We start from the raw sequence: 19,677 nt of genomic DNA, 5'->3' as shown, positions 1-19,677 counted from the left end.
ATTTCAGGAACTGTTTTGCCCGAGATTGTCTCAAATCGCATAAATTTTCGCAAATTGCTTTCCCGTTGGGTGAAGAAAATGCTTACGGATGTTCATAAAACGAAGTTTGACATTTATTACCCAATACAGTGACGAAGAAGATGAATTATTAGACAGATTTGTGACCGATGATGAAACGGATTTGTCATTTCACTCCAGAATCAAAACAACAGTCAATGGAGGGGAGACGCTCACGATCCCCCAAAAAACCAATTTGAAAACATCGTTGTCAGCCTAAAAGTCATGTGCACTGTGTTGTGGGAAAGACGGGGCATTCAGCTTGTTGAGTTCCTTCCTAAAGGTGAAACCGGCAATGCGTCACAATAGTGTGAAACACTGAAAAACAATTCGGCGCGCAATTCAAATCTAAATGCGTGGAATGCCCAATTAAGGCATTGTGTTGTTTCATGACAACGCACGTCCTTGTTTTGCTGGTGCCATCCTACCCTTTATCAACAATTCGGCTGGGAGCCCTACTGTCTCGATCTCGTTCATTTTGACTATCGCTGGTTCTTGAAACTGAAGAGTGATTTTGGAAGAAGCCGCTTTGACAGCGATGATGACGCAAAAACCGCTGTTCAGCAGTGACTGTCTTCACTGGCGGCATGTTTCTATGAAGAGAGCATAGAAAATTTGATTTTAGGCAATGAAAAATGTGTGAACAGTGTTGGAAACTATGTAGGAAAATAGTGTAAGGAATAACCTTTCTTGGAAAAAAATTTTGGTTTGAAAAAAATCTTTTTGTGCGTATTTTCCAAAACGGTAATTACTTTTCGGGCATGCCTCGGATGATCCCTAAGTCGTGTAATGATCCATCCTACGTGATATTTTGCTCCAGGTCCACATCCTACAGGAAACACAGTGGTACGGGAGACCGCCATCTGTAATGTTCGTAATAAAGAGGATGTAACTGCCCTGTTTAATGCCTTAAACTCCGATTGTGACTGACTTCAGGGACATAAAATCTGACATAGACGATTATAGATTTAGAAATTAGATCGACAGTGCATAAAACGACATTTGCTCCTGTAAATCTTGTGGCAGAACACGCTGCGAAACTAAATCATAGCTTTGAACATAGCCTCATGTGAAGACTTAAAACGCGAATTCTTCACTGGATGGCACTAGTAACTGGCCAGTAATTAAGCACGATCGTTCTGCCCCGATGGACGTTTTGTCCTGGTCTCCCCTTCGACCGGCACTTGAGTATTCCTTCTCAGTCTGGGATTGTTACGTGGCAGGACTGATAAAGAAAACAGAGCAAATCAAAAGAAGAGCACCGCGTTTCCTCTGGATTTCCATTGGTAAGCGCAAAAGTGGCCTGCACGCTACAGGCGTTGTCCATGAAGATCGGGTTTACAGTTGTAATTATGAGAGCGTTCGTTCGTCGAAAGGACAATCAAAATTTTGTTTCCTCCTACATAAGTCTCGCGAAAAGGCTGCGAAAATGAAATGAGAGAGACTCGAGATCACATGAAACGTTACCAGCAGTATATCTTCTCGCGCACCATTCGCGATTGTAACAGTAAAGAAGTGCATTACATGCAGTGTCCTCCTTCATACTCCATAAGCCGGACTGCGGAGAATAGATATAAATGTAGATGATGAAATGAAATAGAAATTCTGTCATTCCCAGCAGTCGGGCATTGAAATGAATTAAGTGGTGACAAGTGAAATTTTTTACCGTGAAACCTTCCCGTCTCCTCTATATCTCTTTTGTTACGCAACCTTCCCTTCTACAATAACCTATGAAACCTTCCCTTAGGATTTCTACCTCTTGCTTAATAATAACAAATGAAATCTTCCCTTTTAAATTAATTCTCTTTCTCAATCTTCGCATACTAATTTAATTGCTGCTTAGTAAAAGTGATTTTTCTGATTATTTCGACGAAACACAGAACGTGTCGTCATCGTGGCCCTCAGTCTTTACCTGCAATAACCCAAAACTGTTCCTTACCTTTTTTACTGTTACTGGATAGCCATCTGACTGCTACATCGAACTGCGACACGAGTATACTTACTCTGTTTTACTATACTCTATTAGCTGCTGGTGGGCTGTCATACTAAGTGGCTGTATTTATTATCAAAGCTGACGTTATTCTTTAATAGCAAAGCTGACGTTATTCTTTAATTAATTTGACTGACGTTAAGTAATTCACAGTTAAACTTTTTCTTGACAACAATAAAATTTTGCAAAGTTTTACGTTGATGGTTTTTGGGATGGATTACAATCAGTGATGCAATATTGCTGGCAAAAATTAATTATATTCTGAATGAAATGATTTTAAAAACGTTCAAATGGGACATACTTTTTACGATAATCTTACAACTAGCATTGCGCAAACATACCTTCACTAGTCGTGAGTTTCTCAAAAAAATAATTCAATAATATTAGTTCCTCTTATGATAATAGTTAGCTGATGTCTCTGTACATCCGTTTATAATCTTTTGCAAATCATAGCAGGTGGTTCGCAGACGCACCGCTCCTCTCATCTCTCGCTTCAGACCTGCTACCGACTCGCTTCACACCTCGCTTACTACTGACTTCCTACGAACGCTAAAGTGCGGTCTTTCCTGCCAACAATGCTTTCTGGTGCAGACAATCCCTACTACCATTACAAAATGTTTACCGCTCTTTTCTTAAAATGTATCCATACGCTGTCTCTCCCGCCCTTTTTAAAATTATATCAATGTGCGGTCTTTCTTGCCAACAATACTTTGGTGCAGACATTCCCTGCTACCACAATTATTTCCAACATGACAAATATTAATTATTCCTACTTAATCCTATTAATAAAATATAAACCTCTTTCATAAATTGTGGCTTGGCAATAGACAATAGAAATATACACGTCTTACAACCGTATCGGAACTCGGTCCCGGATTTGCCACTTTACGTGAGCGGTAACCTTAATCGCTTCGGCTACCTGAGCAACCCTCCTGTCAAACCAAAATTCCCAACTTGTTGCACACTACTTACGCATCACCCACTTTCCACCACACTGATTGCTCGCAGCCTCACGCCAGTTCCCACGAGAGTTCGTGAAACAGAGTGCATCTGCACAGAAATGATATTAATGGCCGTCAAGTCATCTATATTTACATAATGGCGTCGAAAGAACAGGCACCATTCTTGATACTACAGCCATGCATATACATGACGAAATGAAGTAGAAATTCTAACATCGACTGCAATCGGGCGTTGTGCTAGACTATTAGACGAACTTGGGTTTGCTGTCTTTATGTGGGGCATTTCCGAGAGGACATGTCCGAAACACAAGAGATCACACATATGCAAATAAATGTAGATATTGCTTACGTGTACGTTCAGGGAAGCAAAAATATCACTTGCACATGCAGCTCTAGAAAATACCGTCCTTGTACCCGGGTACTCCATTTATCAGGTGTCACAATTTTCTAGACGTTTCTGCAACATGAGAATAGAGCGCTGTTTTTGGTGCACCCTGTTCAAAGTACGTGCTATAAACCGGCAGCTTTAATTTACAGTTTCCTGCATGGGGAAGCGGCGGCTTATCTGCTGAGGTTCCATGCAAATGCGCCCCACAGAGCGGCCATTGTATGGTGCTCGGAAAGAGTTTGCTTCTCCGGCAGCTCCTCCTGCGCTAGCCAGATCCCCCTCTGGGGAGTCTTCGGTAGTCACTCGCATGCCCCTAATTATCACTCCGCAACCATGTGAAACTTAGCTTGCTGTTGTCGGTAAGAAGGCTTCAGAAAGTGGAGCCAAGGCACACTCCTTGACTTTTGGAGATCACTAAATCATAATAGGAGCCTATACAGTGTCGGTTCTGGTATGCGATTGGCTGAAAATCTTCACAGCTAAGGGAACCCAGTACGTAGATCTTAACGAGGAGATGCCACCAGAATTTAAGGAAGAGTCCAACGTAATTCTAGAAGGCAGTTCTGCCCACGTTATACAGCGTGAAAAATTTGTCTGTCACAGTGTAGGTTGTGTTGAGAAAGAATTGTTAATAAAAAAAAATTCGATACGTTACGCCGTTTCCGTGTCAATTAGCATTGAAGTTAGCCAATAACGACGTTGCGCGCGCAAATTCAAGCGCCCTGCCATGCACATTTAGTATCAGTTGTAGAGCGTAGATGATAGCTCATAGACTGCTTAGCCTTTGGCTCGGCTTCGGCCCTTACTCTCCCCTATGTAAAATTTTTGTATCGCTGTTTTGTTCAGTTTTAGGAGACCAAACGAGGAACACATTGGGCGACAGCGTCTCTGGCGGACCGCTTGTACACTCCTGGAAATTGAAATAAGAACACCGTGAATTCATTGTCCCAGGAAGGGGAAACTTTATTGACACATTCCTGGGGTCAGATACATCACATGATCACACTGACAGAACCACAGGCACATAGACACAGGCAACAGAGCATGCACAATGTCGGCACTAGTACAGTGTATATCCACCTTTCGCAGCAATGCAGGCTGCTATTCTCCCATGGAGACGATCGTAGAGATGCTGGATGTAGTCCTGTGGAACGGCTTGCCATGCCATTTCCACCTGGCGCCTCAGTTGGACCAGCGTTCGTGCTGGACGTGCAGACCGCGTGAGACGACGCTTCATCCAGTCCCAAACATGCTCAATGGGGGACAGATCCGGAGATCTTGCTGGCCAGGGTAGTTGACTTACACCTTCTAGAGCACGTTGGGTGGCACGGGATACATGCGGACGTGCATTGTCCTGTTGGAACAGCAAGTTCCCTTGCCGGTCTAGGAATGGTAGAACGATGGGTTCGATGACGGTTTGGATGTACCGTGCACTATTCAGTGTCCCCTCGACGATCACCAGTGGTGTACGGCCAGTGTAGGAGATCGCTCCCCACACCATGATGCCGGGTGTTGGCCCTGTGTGCCTCGGTCGTATGCAGTCCTGATTGTGGCGCTCACCTGCATGGCGCCAAACGCGCATACGACCATCATTGGCACCAAGGCAGAAGCGACTCTCATCGCTGAAGACGACACGTCTCCATTCGTCCCTCCATTCGCGCCTGTCGCGACACCACTGGAGGCGGGCTGCACGATGTTGGGGCGTGAGCGGAAGACGGCCTAACGGTGTGCGGGACCATAGCCCAGCTTCATGGAGACGGTTGCGAATGGTCCTCGCCGATACCCCAGGAGCAACAGTGTCCCTAATTTGCTGGGAAGTGGCGGTGCGGTCCCCTACGGCACTGCGTAGGATCCTACGGTCTTGGCGTGCATCCGTGCGTCGCTGCGGTCCGGTCCCAGGTCGACGGGCACGTGCACCTTCCGCCGACCACTGGCGACAACATCGATGTACTGTGGAGACCTCACGCCCCACGTGTTGAGCAATTCGGCAGTACGTCCACCCGGCCTCCCGCATGCCCACTATACGCCCTCGCTCAAAGTCCGTCAACTGCACATACGGTTCACGTCCACGCTGTCGCGGCATGCTACCAGTGTTAAAGACTGCGATGGAGCTCCGTATGCCACGGCAAACTGGCTGACACTGACGGCGGCGGTGCACAAATGGTGCGCAGCTAGCGCCATTCGACGGCCAACACCGCGGTTCCTGGTGTGTCCGCTGTGCCGTGCGTGTGATCATTGCTTGTACAGCCCTCTCGCAGTGTCCGGAGCAAGTATGGTGGGTCTGACACACCGGTGTCAATGTGTTCTTTTTTCCATTTCCAGGAGTGTATTTGCTCACCCAGCGGCCTAACTGGCTAACCTCAACGTTAATAAGCGCAACGAATCGAATTTTTTCCTCCTTAACTACTATTACTCAGCTCAACCTACTCTGCAACACCCTTACAAGCTTTCCAGATTGTTCCTGGCTGCCTTGTGGGTGAATTGGAACTCCAACTACAAAGTTTTGGATGTTGTTCTGGGATATTTTCTGAGTATTTTGCTGTATGGTACCCATGGACTCCAGTGGCTCGTTACAGAGTAATTGTATTTCGTTTGATTTCTTACCAATGTTTATCTTGTAATCTGTATTCCACTGAAAGTATATAGACAACAGTGTAAATGTCGCCGGTTTGTGCAGGGTGTCTGTTCGGAAACAAACTTGTTTCATTCTCCGACCGTACTTCATGTTGACAGCAATAATGCCCACTTTACGATTGCATTCAGCACTCTCTATTCTGCCTCGCCCCTAAAAATATTTCAAGGTGTAATAAACTGCCAATTTTTCGTGTGTAACAGTTTCAAATTTGTTGTTATGGTTCCGTGCCTCAGTATGAAAAACGGAACCCTTGTGGGATCACTTTGTTGTCTGTCAGACTGACTGTTCAAAATCCTATTTTCGCATGAACCGGTAGACATATCACATTGAAATTTATGTCACGTATTAAGGTATGTGGTCCCTTGGCGACGTAAAATGTGAAGCTTCTAAGTCAGTGCAATCAAAAGGTTCGGCCATTTATGTCACACATTTAGACACTCGCAAACTCACTCATCGAAATCTACAGCGTACGTCCAGTTGACCTAGAATCATGAAATTTGGCAAGAATCAAGATTTCACACTACATCCAAAAAAGCTTCACACTGAATATGTTGATGCTACAGAGCACTATCTGTAGAATATTTTTAAAAAAGTTATGTGCCGCAGTGCCGATACGTGAACTCGTGTGCTGACCGTTTCTGAGGCAGATATGCTGTCGGTATACTCAGACAAGCGAAATTAATTTTGTTTGCATGTGTTTCTATAGCTGTTCCCTTAAACTCGATGAAAAGTTAACTGAGGTACCTTTTTTTCCACTACGAGGTGTGACTGTAGAACATCGGGACTGATGCTGTCACAAAACAAGCATGCGCCAAAGATGAACGAGCAATAGCTGTGAAGCGTGAAATTTCTCAATCGAATGCAGCATCTCTGGTTCAAATGGCTCTGAGCACTATGGGACTTAACATCTGAGGTCATCAGTCCCCTAGAACTACTTAAACCTAACTAACCTAAGGACATTAGACACATCCACACCCGAGGCAGGATTCGAACCTGCGACCGTAGGACTGAAGCGCCTAGAACCGCTCGGCCACCGCGGCCGGCCGCATCTCTGGTGTCTGTAGCAAATCATTATAGTTCTGACCTTGGTTTGTATAAGAGGTGTTATTTTGTTTTGCCGCATTTTTTTTTTTTTTTTTTTTTTACAGCAGTAGTCCCGAAATTTTGTAGACACACCTCGGTTGTTTAGGTTTCTTTCCGTTTCAGTTACAGGTGAGGAGCGTGGGAAGAATGACTGGTTACCCGCAACAACGACGACACTACTCTCTACTGATACCACAGTCACAATAAACAAATAAACTTCACACAGCTGACACAAAGCCAACTGAAACAGCGTCCGCCAGAATGGCTTGCACTAAATTTATATGACCCATCACAGACGTGGACCTGGGACTGCGGCTGGTAATAAACTTGGAGGGATTAGGAATACCAACAGCCATGCTTCTTATAAAATATATTAATCATGCGACCAGTTTCGACACTGCGTTAGTGCCATCTTCAGGGCCGTACGCAAACTGAATGGCGACATCCATCCCTCAGCACATTAGGACAAGTACGCACTGTTCTCATGGATTTCTGTTTTCATGATGTGCGCACTCCAGCAATCGAACAACTGATTGGAGTACAGACATCGCTAAATAAAAATCAATGAGATCAGCGAACAGACATAGCACATATCCTAATGCACCGAGGGTTGAGTATCACGTTTCAACTTGAATAAGGGCCCCAAGTTTACACTGATATAGTATCGAAACTGGTCTCGTAATTAACATACTTTATAAAAAGTACGGCTGCTGTTGGTATTTCTTATTTCTACAAGGCTTGCACTAGGTTGCAAGTCACACTAAACGTAGCGAGTGTGCTGGTTTCTGTGTTGCAGAAAACGCTGGACGCCAACCGGTATGCGACGAAGAAGACGATCGCGCAGGGCATGCTGGACATCGCTCTGCTGACTGCCAATGCCAGCCAGCTGAAGTACGTCCTGCAGGCGGGGAGCAAGCACGAGTTCTACTCGCTCATGGTCGGGCTCATCTCCACCTCCATCGTCCTCCAGGTGAGCACCGTGTCCCAACGTTTCCACGTGGCTTCTGTAGAGAGCACCTGTTCCTGAGTAGCACTTAGCGTCTCTCTCACACACGCTATTCGTTTTGTAACGATTCTATTTTTTCTTCTTCCTTTGTGCTTCTCCTGCCAGCCAGTTCAGTGATTCTCCAGCAGCCGTGCGCTCGATTCAGGTGTCGACACTAATTTTCAATATCACTAGGATGCGTGGCAGGTTAATTCCTTTCGATGCATCAAACTAAAGACAGCAAAACATAACTGTTGCATTACCAAGTGTGAGAAAACTGTGAAACTGATTTTTCATCTACCAAAGTTTTTATTTTTTTCAAGCAGTGGTGTTGTCCCCTTCAAAGCAATTCTCTTCAGCAGCTATACAGCGGCAAGTCGTTGTTCCCAGTCTTGGTAGCAGCGTTGAGGACTTCAAGTGTTGGGACCTTTAACATGTCGGTCTCATTCTTTTGAACGTTCTCCAGAGTATGAAAATGCTGTCCTTTTAAGTCACTTTTCAGTTTCGGGAAAAAAAAGCCATAGGGACTCGGATCAGGTGAACACGAGGACTATGGAACAATAGGAATACCTTTTGAGGTCAAAAATTCCGCGATGGACGTGAGCATGTGACATGGGACGTTGTCATGATGCAGTATCCACTTGTCCATTATGTCCGGTCTGAGTCGATTCATCCTTTTCCGAGCCTTGCAGGGAAATCTTTGTAAAACACTTGGTTGGCATTTCGTCCTGGAGGAACAAATTCTTTATGCACGATATAAATCACCGTTATTTTGATCTCTGGTTAGCTCATTCGAGCTTTTTTCGGTCGAGGAGGTGTCTCAGTGCGTCACTCCTCACTTCGCCTCGCTTTGTCTCAGGATCGTACTAAAAAAATACGGGATTCATCACCTGTTATCACACGACTGAACCATTCGAGATCATTGGCAATCGTCTTAAGAAAATCAACACACACCTTTCTTCGACTGTCCTTTTCGGCACCATTTTGGCACGAACCTTCCGCATGTGCAAATCTTCGGTCAAAATTTGATGTACGGCGAAAGTGTTTAACAGATCACCCATCATCCTTATTGTTAAACGTCGATATGATTTCACAAGAGCATGCGCACTTTCAACGTTTTCGTCGGTTTATGAAGTTGAAGGTCTCTCGGAACGATGTTTAACGTGTTCTCGGCTTTCCAAGAATGATTTGTGCCAGCGAAAAATTTGTTCTCTTGATAAAGAATCATAGGCCAGCATCAACTTCTCAAAATTCATACTCGCAGTTTCCCCAAGTTTAACAAAAACATGGCATAACGTTGCTTTAAATTACGCTGTTCCATTTTCTTAATACACACTGAGGGTCCCCACAAAAATTACGTGATGGCTGTACTGAGCTGAAATTCGGATTCAGCATCTGGAAGGGATGAACACACTGGTTTACTCAAATAGAGCAACACAGCGTGGCCAGTTCTCCCGTAGTATTGTCAGTCTCATTACTTTTCTCTTTTTGTTGACGACGACACTTCTGGCTAAAACTCATCACTCATTCCACTAAATGCTTCAGCCGGCAGACAACTACAGTGTACGTTGTCCTCGTGATCTGTCATACCACATTCACTGCAATATGAAGCTCTCAGGCGTTGTCATGGAAGTGCGTCATTTGGTTAGAATGTCGTTTCTGAAAGTATTTGTATGGAGTGTAGCCATGTATGGAAGTGAAACATGGACGATAAATAGTTTGGACAAGAAGAGAATAGAAACTTTCGAAATGTGGTGCTACAGAAGAATACTGAAGATTAGATGGGTAGATCACATAACTAATGAGGATGTATTGAATAGAATTGGGGAGAAGAGGAGTTTGTGGCACAACTTGACAAGAAGAAGGGACCGGTTGGTAGGACATGTTCTGAGGCATCAGGGATCACAAATTTAGCATTGGAGGGCAGCGTGGAGGGTAAAAATCGTAGAGGGAGACCAAGAGATGAATACACTAAGCAGATTCAGAAGGATGTAGGTTGCAGTAAGTACTGGGAGATGAAGAAGCTTGCACAGGATAGAGTAGCATGGAGAGCTGCATCAAACTAATCTCAGGACTGAAGATCAAAACAACAACAACGGATCTCTTATGCTGGTATTGTTTGTTTATGCAGCAGTAGTCTCTGAAGACGACTTATTTTATTTGGTATGAAACACGTTGACAACATTGCATGTAATCAGGAGGAAAGTTACCATTGTGTCTTTCAGGTGATAAACTGTGCATTAAATGTTATAGTCATCAACAATGCAAAAAAATAAAGTGGAATTTACAGTCATTTCTGCAAAGTGTCCTGCTAGCTTACAAGCTAAGATCATTCGGTTCTTAATGGGACCTCGTTATCTAAGGTTACGAGATTGACATATGTTGATCTGCAAAGAGCAAGCCGAGAAACAAAGATAACAATCCTGATACCCGCTGGAATATTGACACATTGTCACAACTATAAAGCTAAGATATCTTTGTATACGGTCGTTGACGGGCGTACGGGTTAAAATCTGATTTCTGATCGGGTGTAAGGTGGGTTAAAAGCCATTTGTGCCATCTAACTCTGTACTTACGTATTACGGGACTTAGTGATATTCAGCCGGGTGGAAACGTAGAGATCAAAAGCACGAATCAATCGACGTGTGGTAGCGTGCTGTGCGTCGATCGTTATATACAGGAGATTTGATGGTGCGAGAAGAATATCATAGCATGCTGGAAGACCGAAAAAGGTGCCCGAACTAACCGACATAACTTTAGAATTAGACCGTTGGGAGAACATATCATGACAAAAATTCTTCACCTGGTACGAGACAGGCGAAATAGTCTCCGACGTCAAGCAGAATATTATAATTCCAGTTCCTGAGAAGGCAGGTGCTGACAGACGTAAATATTACAGAACTATGAGATTCAGATACCAGGCTGCAAAATACTGACACAAATTATGTACAATTGAATGGAGAAACTGGTGTCATGAGACCTCTGGAGAGATCAATCCGGATTCCGAAGAATTTTAGGAACACGTAATACAGGTGCGATAGTAGGACTTATCTTAGAAGATAAACCGAAGACGAATCAACGTTTATAGCATTTATAGATTTAGAGGGAAATTTTGAAAATTTTGTCTTGAACACACACTTCAAAATTCTGCCTCGTACTCTTACCGATTCATGGACAGCCCAGCAAGATTCATGGTGTCATTTCCCTCCAGCACTACTTCAGACGTTAGTCGAGTCCATGTCATGTCGTGTTGCGGCACTTCTGCGTGCTCGCGGGAGCCCTGCACGATATTAGGCAGGTCTACCAGTTTCTTTGGCTCTTCAGTGTAATATTCCCACAGACAATAGACGTCTGGACGTGAATTACTAGTGGGCGAATGTGTTGCTTTGGAAAACCGTTCTACGTGGCATGGTCTGCAATGACTCCAAAGAGAGGCAGCTAGAATCACAGATATTTTTGTAGACTTGTGGGACGAATATCCTACCAGAATTCTCTCTAACAACCAGATACTAGGTTGCACGGTTTTCTGTCCGTCATTAATGACCATCAGCTCGCCTTGGCTAATTTATCTTGTTTTGTTACGTGGTACTGCTTAATATGTTCGACCACCCAGATTCACGGATTTCAGTTTTTTTCTGGTTTCTCAGAGTAGCCTACAAAATAACATAAGAAGTTATTTGTTTGTGTGTTACAGAAGTTTGTACGTCGTAACTACATATTGTGTGCAGCTTACTGAAAATCTTCGTGACTTTATCACATTACTCTACATCAGTGGCATTTCTGAACAACATGATAGACACAACAGCAGTTTCATTGCTTAAATAAGTCTACCACACACGACTAACTGCATGCATCAAAAAACTGCAACCTCAAAATGAGAGAGTAAACTCTCGTGACGTATTGCTGACGTTAGTAAAAAAGCAACTGCCATCGATAATTTTCTTGTATTGTTTTGTGACCTAAACAATCTAAAATGGTCAAAATAACATTTTCAACAGATTGTTTCGCTTAGCAGTTTTACACAGACTATGGAGATGAAAAAGAATTATCGCTGGCCCATATGACAGCAAAATCAATTATTAATGGTTTACCTGAATGTCAATTTTTTCTTGCAAAGCCTCGTGTTAGTGGACTATTAAACTGGCGTAGGGTTTAATGACAGTTCGTGTAATCAGTAATAAATACCACACACAGTATGACAAAAATAAACTGAAAAGATGTTAGAAACCCGTCAGCGAAAGGGAAAGTTAAGGTAGCGAATAACGCGTTGGGAGCTGCGTTTCTTGTTACTGAAATTTGTGAGTTCATATCTTTAAGTTATATGTACTTCCTTCAAATATTTTGATGTCGGAGAGATGTTGAGCACAGTTTTACCCTTCGTTTTTCATGGTAGAGGGAAACTGCTTTTCAGTAGCTACGCGCTTGTAATTTTTTTCCCCCTAGTTGTTAGAGCAGCAGTCTGAAAGATGAGTTACGTGATTGTTACGTTGCGGCAGAGGGTAAGCATGGAGCTTAATTGCACGCATAGATGACGTTTCCTCTTACAGTTCAACTTCCCGTCGATAATAAAGGGTAATAGTGGTTACAGTCGTACCTACAAGTGGGCGACGTCAGTGGCATAAATTAATGAAACGAGACGCTTCCTATTAAACGAATTTTCATCACAGAAAGAGAAAATTTAGCGTGCAGGTACCGGGATGATGCTACAACTACCATCCCTATGGAAGTTTTCTTGTTTACTACACTACTAGCCATTAAAATTGCTACACCACGAAGATGACGTGCTACAGACGCGAAATTTAACCGACAGGACGCATATGCAAGTGATTAGCTTTTCAGACCATTCACACAAGGTTGGCGCCGGTGGCGACACCTACAACGTGCTGACATGAGGAAAGTTTCCAACCGATTTCTCATACACAAACAGCAGTTGACCGGCGTTGCCTGGTGAAACGTTGTTGTGATGCCTCGTGTAAGGAGGAGAAATGCGTACCATCACTTTTCCGAGTTTGATAAAGGTCGGATTGTAGCCTATCGTAATTGCGGTTTATCGTATCGCGACGTTACTGCTCGCGTTGGTCGAGATCCAATGACTGCTTGTAGAATATGGAATTGGTGGGTTCAGGAGGGTAATACGGAACGCTGTGCTGGATCCCAACGGCCTCGTATCACTAGCAGTCGAGATGACAGGCATCTTATCCGCATGGCTGTAACGAATCGTGCAGCCACGTCTCGATCCCTGAGTCAACAGATAGGGACGTTTGCAAGACAACAACCATCTGCACGAACAGTTCGACGACGTTTGCAGCAGCATGGACTATCAGCTCGGAGACCATGGCTGCGGTTACCCTTGACGCTGCATCACAGACAGGAGCGCCTGCGATTGTGTACTCGACGACGAACCCGGGTGCACGAATGGCAAAACGTCATTTTTTTTTCTGATGAATTTAGGTTCTGTTTACAGCATCATGATGGTCGCATTCGTGTTTGGCGACATCGCGGTGAACGCACATTGGAAGCGTGTATTCGTCATCGCCATACTGGCTTATCACCCGGGGTGATGGTATGGGGTGCCATTGGTTACACGTCTCGGTCACCTCTTAGAAAGAAGAAAGGAGTATATGGGGTGTGGTTGGGCAACTGTTGGCACAAGCGTATTAATGGCGAGAGAAATAATAACTGGCCGCTGCTACTTTAGTAAGTGTGATTAGTGGAACAGTGTTTCGTCATTAAGGACCAGGTCAGGATTTTTTGACTGGTGATTATTAGTGGCCAGAATTTCGAATAATGTTAGTTTTCTGCTTTTAGTTCTTCTATGGAGAACATCACATTTAATATTATGTAATGTGTGTAATCGCATGGCTTGGGCCGTCGGGCAGACCGTTTGCTGGGTGCCGGTCTTTCAATTTGGCGCCACTTCGGCGACCTGCAGTCGATGAGGATGATAGGATGATGATGAGGACAGCACAACACCCAGTCCTTGGGGGGAGAAAATTCCCCGACCCTGCCGGGAATCGAACACGAGCCCAGACGATAGACAATCCGTCACGCTGACCATTCAGCTACCGGGGGCGGACTTTAATATTATAAGAATGACAGTCATTAAGCGCATTTTCAGCAAAGATGGAATCTTCCTTTTTCAGTCTTCAACGCCTTTCATACATAGTCAGGCTAGTATTTATAGCTCTGCCTAACTGACCTACATATAATCTGCCACACAAACGGTTATGTAGTTTTCATTAATTTTAAATATATGTTACTGTTCTCCTTTGGATCATTTTAGCACAAAACATCGTACTAGGGTTTTCACAATATTAGGCTTTCTTTTGAAAATGTCAACATTTTTTTATCGAGGAGAGAACGAAGAGCCTCTGTGAGTTGACAGACTCGCTGAGGTGTACAACTGTTAACTGTTTGTTTCTCGACAGTAAATTTCTTCTTAACCATATAATCTCGTTTTCAGTTTTATATCCATCGTTGCGTTTAAGTAAAGCTGAAGAGCATGAAGTGGCACAGCAGTTAAGACACTGCACTGATAGTCGGAGGACTGGGATTTAAATCTTGACTGGAAGTTTTCTGTGGGGTTCTTGGATTAGCCCAGACTAATAACGCCTTAGTTCATTCGAATAGTCGTGACTGAGTTCCACCCCGTCCTCTTGCGCAATTGTCAAGGCACGTCGGATGACAGCTCAAATCCAGGCATACATTATGATACAGTATTTTCATTCTTAACTTGAAACTGTTCAGTCAAAAACCTGGAATATCTTCTGAGACACGGCTTGGCAGTACGCGCCGCCACTATTTCGTTGATTACGGAGACGTTCCCAACACCCGGCCTGTTGCGGCAAGACTTCGAATGCTAATCAGCGGTAAGGAACTAGAACATGCGTATTCTTTGTAATCATTTAAAATTATAAGAATAACAGTCATTCATAGCATTTTCAGCAAAGGCGGAACCTTTCTTTCGCAGTCTTCAACGCCCTTCAGGCTTATTCAGTCTATCATTTATAGCTCTGTGATTTGCGCTGCAACATTCCTCAAATGGACTGGCCTGTCCTGAGTCTCGACGTTAACTCAGTGGAGCACCTTTGGGATGAGTTAGAACGCCGACTCCCCTCCAGATCCCAGCGTTCAACATCACTACCTTCTCTGGTTTCGGCTCTTGAGGAAATTGGGCTGCCATCCTCCACAGGCAGTCAGACAACTCATTGAAAGCATTCTCAGCAGACTTCGAGCCATCGTAGAGGCACATTGTGGAATCACTCCGCAATTAAGTCCATTAATAAGTGTCTGGATGCATTCGATTAGTTTATACCCAAGTGAGACTGTCTTGCCTCAGCCTTAGGTAAATGGGATATGACTGAACATTTCCAGTTTCCGGGAGCAGTACAACCGCTCTCCTTGTACACCGTGGAAAAAGACTGTCGACGGGAAGTTGAACTCCAGACACTGGTGCATGTGTATCACGGAGTCGCACCAGCTTGTAGACTTACTGCTTGAGCTTGCTTCTGTGTGCTGGGTTAGTAGCCGGCTGTGCCGAGCTGTAGCGCGTGGCTGGCGGAGTGCCTGGCAGTGGGTGGCGGTGGTGCGCAGGGCGTGATGGGCGTGCTCTTCCTGTCGCTGAACCTGCTGCGCGACTGCCGCCTGCACCAGCAGAGCTACCGCGCCTCGGCGCTCGTCATCAACTACGTCGCGCTCGCCCTCTCCGTCGTCGTCACCGCGCTCAACCTGCTCATCTCCGCCTTTGACCCCAGTCTCGGGCACTTCCTCAAGGGCACCGACCTCGCCTAGCTGCCCGCAGCGGCACACACGTGCACTTCCCCGCCACACCGCTGTCGGTCGCAGGTAAGACGAACTGGTCGGGGATAGAACTAACGGTAACACACTGGGGTCACAAAAGTCTGGAATATAGATACGTTCATATACAGATGGCGGTAGTATCGCGTACACCAAGTATTAAAGGGCAATGCATTAGCGGAGCTGTCATTTGTACTCAGATGATATATTGAAAAGGTTTCGTCGTTATTATGGTCGCACTACGGGAGTTAACAGACTTTGAACGCGGAATGGTAGTTGGAGCTAGACACATGGGATATTCCATTTAAGAAATCTGTAGGGCACAGGTTCCCACCAAAATTTTCTCGAGGACTCCCTCATCGAGCATGATTGGTACCTTTTCATATCACAGTATCAGGTACCTAAAAAAGCCAAATTAACAGTCTGTTTATACGTTTTCTATTTTTGATACTTCGAAAAAAATATTGACATATTCATTATTGAAAAAATATTGAGCGGCCAAAACAAAAAAATCTATTATCATACGAAATATATTTAATATATTTTCTACTCTAATAGCATCTTGCGGACCCCTCTGGCATAGCTCGCGGACCCCAGGGGATCCGCGGACCACCTGTTGGGAACCACTGCCGTAGGGTATTACACTCCTGGAAATGGAAAAAAGAACACATTGACACCGGTGTGTCAGACCCACCATACTTGCTCCGGACACTGCGAGAGGGCTGTACAAGCAATGATCACACGCACGGCGCAGCGGACACACCAGGAACCGCGGTGTTGGCCGTCGAATGGCGCTAGCTGCGCAGCATTTGTGCACCGCCGCCGTCAGTGTCAGCCAGTTTGCCGTGGCATACGGAGCTCCATCGCAGTCTTTAACACCGGTAGCATGCCGCGACAGCGTGGACGTGAACCGTATGTGCAGTTGACGGACTTTGAGCGAGGGCGTCTCCCATGGAGACGATCGTAGAGATGCTGGATGTAGTCATGTGGAACGGCTTGCCATGCCATTTCCACCTGGCGCCTCAGTTGCACCAGCGTTCGTGCTGGACGTGCAGACCGCGTGAGACGACGCTTCATCCAGTCCCAAACATGCTCAATGGGGGACCACCAGTGGTCGGCGGAAGGTGCACGTGCCCGTCGACCTGGGCATGCGGGAGGCCGGGTGGACGTACCGCCGAATTGCTCAACACGTGGGACGTGAGGTCTCCACAGTACATCGATGTTGTCGCCAGTGGTCGGCGGAAGGTGCACGTGCCCGTCGACCTGGGACCGAACCGCAGCGACGCACGGATGCACGCCAAGACCGTAGGATCCTACGCAGTGCCGTAGGGGACCGCACCGCCACTTCCCAGCAAATTAGGGACACTGTTGCTCCTGGGGTATCGGCGAGGACCATTCGCAACCGTCTCCATGAAGCTGGGCTACGGTCCCGCACACCGTTAGGCCGTCTTCCGCTCACGCCCCAACATCGTGCAGCCCGCCTCCAGTGGTGTCGCGACAGGCGTGAATGGAGGGACGAATGGAGACGTGTCGTCTTCAGCAATGAGAGTCGCTTCTGCCTTGGTGCCAATGATGGTCGTATGCGTGTTTGGCGCCGTGCAGGTAAGCGCCACAATCAGGACTGCATACGACCGAGGCACACAGGGCCAACACCCGGCATCATGGTGTGGGGAGCGATCTCCTACACTGGCCGTACACCACTGGTGATCGTCGAGGGGACACTGAATAGTGCACGGTACATCCAAACCGTCATCGAACCCATCGTTCTACCATTCCTAGACTGGCAAGGGGACTTGCTGTTCCAACAGGACAATGCACGTCCGCATGTATCCCGTGCCACCCAACGTGCTCTAGAAGTTGCACGTCAACTACCCTGGCCAGCAAGATCTCTGGATCTGTCCCCCATTGAGCATGTTTGGGACTGGATGAAGCGTCGTCTCACGCGGTCTGCAAGTCCAGCACGAACGCTGGTCCAACTGAGGCGCCAGGTGGAAATGGCATGGCAAGCCGTTCCACAGGACTACATCCAGCATCTCTACGATCGTCTCCATGGGAGAATAGCAGCCTGCATTGCTGCGAAAGGTGGATATACACTGTACTAGTGCCGACATTGTGCATGCTCTGTTGCCTGTGTCTATGTGCCTGTGGTTCTGTCAGTGTGATCATGTGATGTATCTGACCCCAGGAATGTGTCAATAAAGTTTCCCCTTCCTGGGACAATGAATTCACGGTGTTCTTATTTCAATTTCCAGGAGTGTAAATACTCCGAGATTTACTGTTTAAGAGTGTGCCGAGAATACCAAATTTCAGGCATTACCTCTCACCATGAACGATGCAGTGGCTGGCCGATGGCTTTCACTTAACGACCGAGAGCAGCGGCGTTTGCATAGAGTTGCCGGTGCTAAGAGACAAGAAACACTGCGTGAAATAACTGCAGAAATCAAGGTGGGACGTACTGCGAAAATATCAATTGGGGCAGTGCGGTTGGGTGGTCGGTCGGTTTGATGTTTAAAGGGACCAGACTACATGGTCATCGACCGCACCACAGTTATTCGCAACTGTTAATGATGTTAGGACAGCAACCAGCCACAAATTTACTTTCAGTTCCTTTATTCAAAGGGTACCGTTACCGGTTTTGAATCGTTGTGATTCATCACAGACGGTTTACATGTTTTCCTTATGACATGTGGTGTGTTGTTTACAGATTAATTGTCCTAAAATACAAATAATACATAATTAATATATATATAAATTATATTATAACATAATTATAATATATATAAATATGTCCTTATAATAATGTGTTATTTATATTTTAGGACAATTAATATATAAAAAAACACACCACATGTCATAAGGAAAGCGTGTAAACCGTCTGAACATGAATCACGACGATTCGAAACCAGTAACGGTACCCTGTGAATAATGGAACTGAAAGTAAATTTGTGGCTGGTTGCTGTCTTAACACCATCAACATTTGTCTTCAAATAACAGCCACTGTCTCCATCATTGCATATTCGCAACTGGTGTGAAGAACATTCCGGACAGTTCGAGCGATTCATTTGGCCACCAAGACCGCTCGACATGAATCTCATCGAATATTTACGGGACATAATCGTGCACAAAAACCTGCACCGGCAACAGTTTCGCTATTATCTATGACTGTAGGGGTAGCATGGCTCGATATTCCTGCAGGAGACTTCCAATGATTTGTTGAGTTCATTTAACGCCGAGTTGCTGTACTCCTTAGTCAAGAGGAGAGCCGACACGATATTAGGAGGTATCACATGACCGTTGTCATCTCAGTGTACGATGATGGCTTTCACGGCCGGTGTTTACTTCGCGTTGATCTTCCGGGTTGTAGAGACAGTGATGAAACCATCACTTGAGGTGTCTGGAAAGATGAGTAATTCGTTTGTAGTTTTATAGACTGATAGGGCACAGCATATCATCTTAAACGGAGAGTCCTAGTTAATATGGTGCTTGGTGCCTCTCGACAAACAGCATAAACATACGGTACAAAACATAAGTCACCGCCAGGAGACCTGAAGCCAATACCGCTCAACACCACCTCTAGCCTTGACAGGTTCTCAATTCGTCAAGGAATGCAGCACACAAGTTTTCTCGCCTATTCCGTATCCAGCAGAAACCACTCATTAGAGATTAGATGTGGGAATGTTAATTGTTACGTTTCGCCCACTGTTCAAAATAATCCAAGACATTTTGTGTGGGATTAAGATCAGCTGATACAACAGGCCAATTGATGTGCATTGAAATACC

The 19,677-nt window shown here is 45.3% G+C and overlaps 1 protein-coding gene across 5 annotated transcripts in view; it reads left to right on the top strand.

Moving 5' to 3' along the window:
• LOC126475206 (ninjurin-2-like) overlaps positions 1-19,677 on the top strand; it is a 148,596-nt gene that overhangs the window by 73,414 nt on the left and 55,505 nt on the right. For 4 of the 5 annotated variants that reach the window (XM_050102855.1, XM_050102857.1, XM_050102860.1 and 1 more), the window contains exon 2: positions 7,912-8,085. In XM_050102855.1, coding sequence (XP_049958812.1) covers positions 7,912-8,085 — 174 coding nt within the window. Of the gene's footprint in view, positions 1-7,911; positions 8,086-15,693; positions 15,946-19,677 lie in introns of all 5 variants that reach the window. The other variant, XM_050102856.1, reaches the window with a different exon arrangement.

Source organism: Schistocerca serialis, chromosome 4, assembly GCF_023864345.2.
Source record: "Schistocerca serialis cubense isolate TAMUIC-IGC-003099 chromosome 4, iqSchSeri2.2, whole genome shotgun sequence".
NCBI lineage: Eukaryota > Metazoa > Arthropoda > Insecta > Orthoptera > Acrididae > Schistocerca > Schistocerca serialis.
Note: the sequence above shows the minus strand (reverse complement) of the source record. Positions and strands in the feature narration are given on the sequence as shown.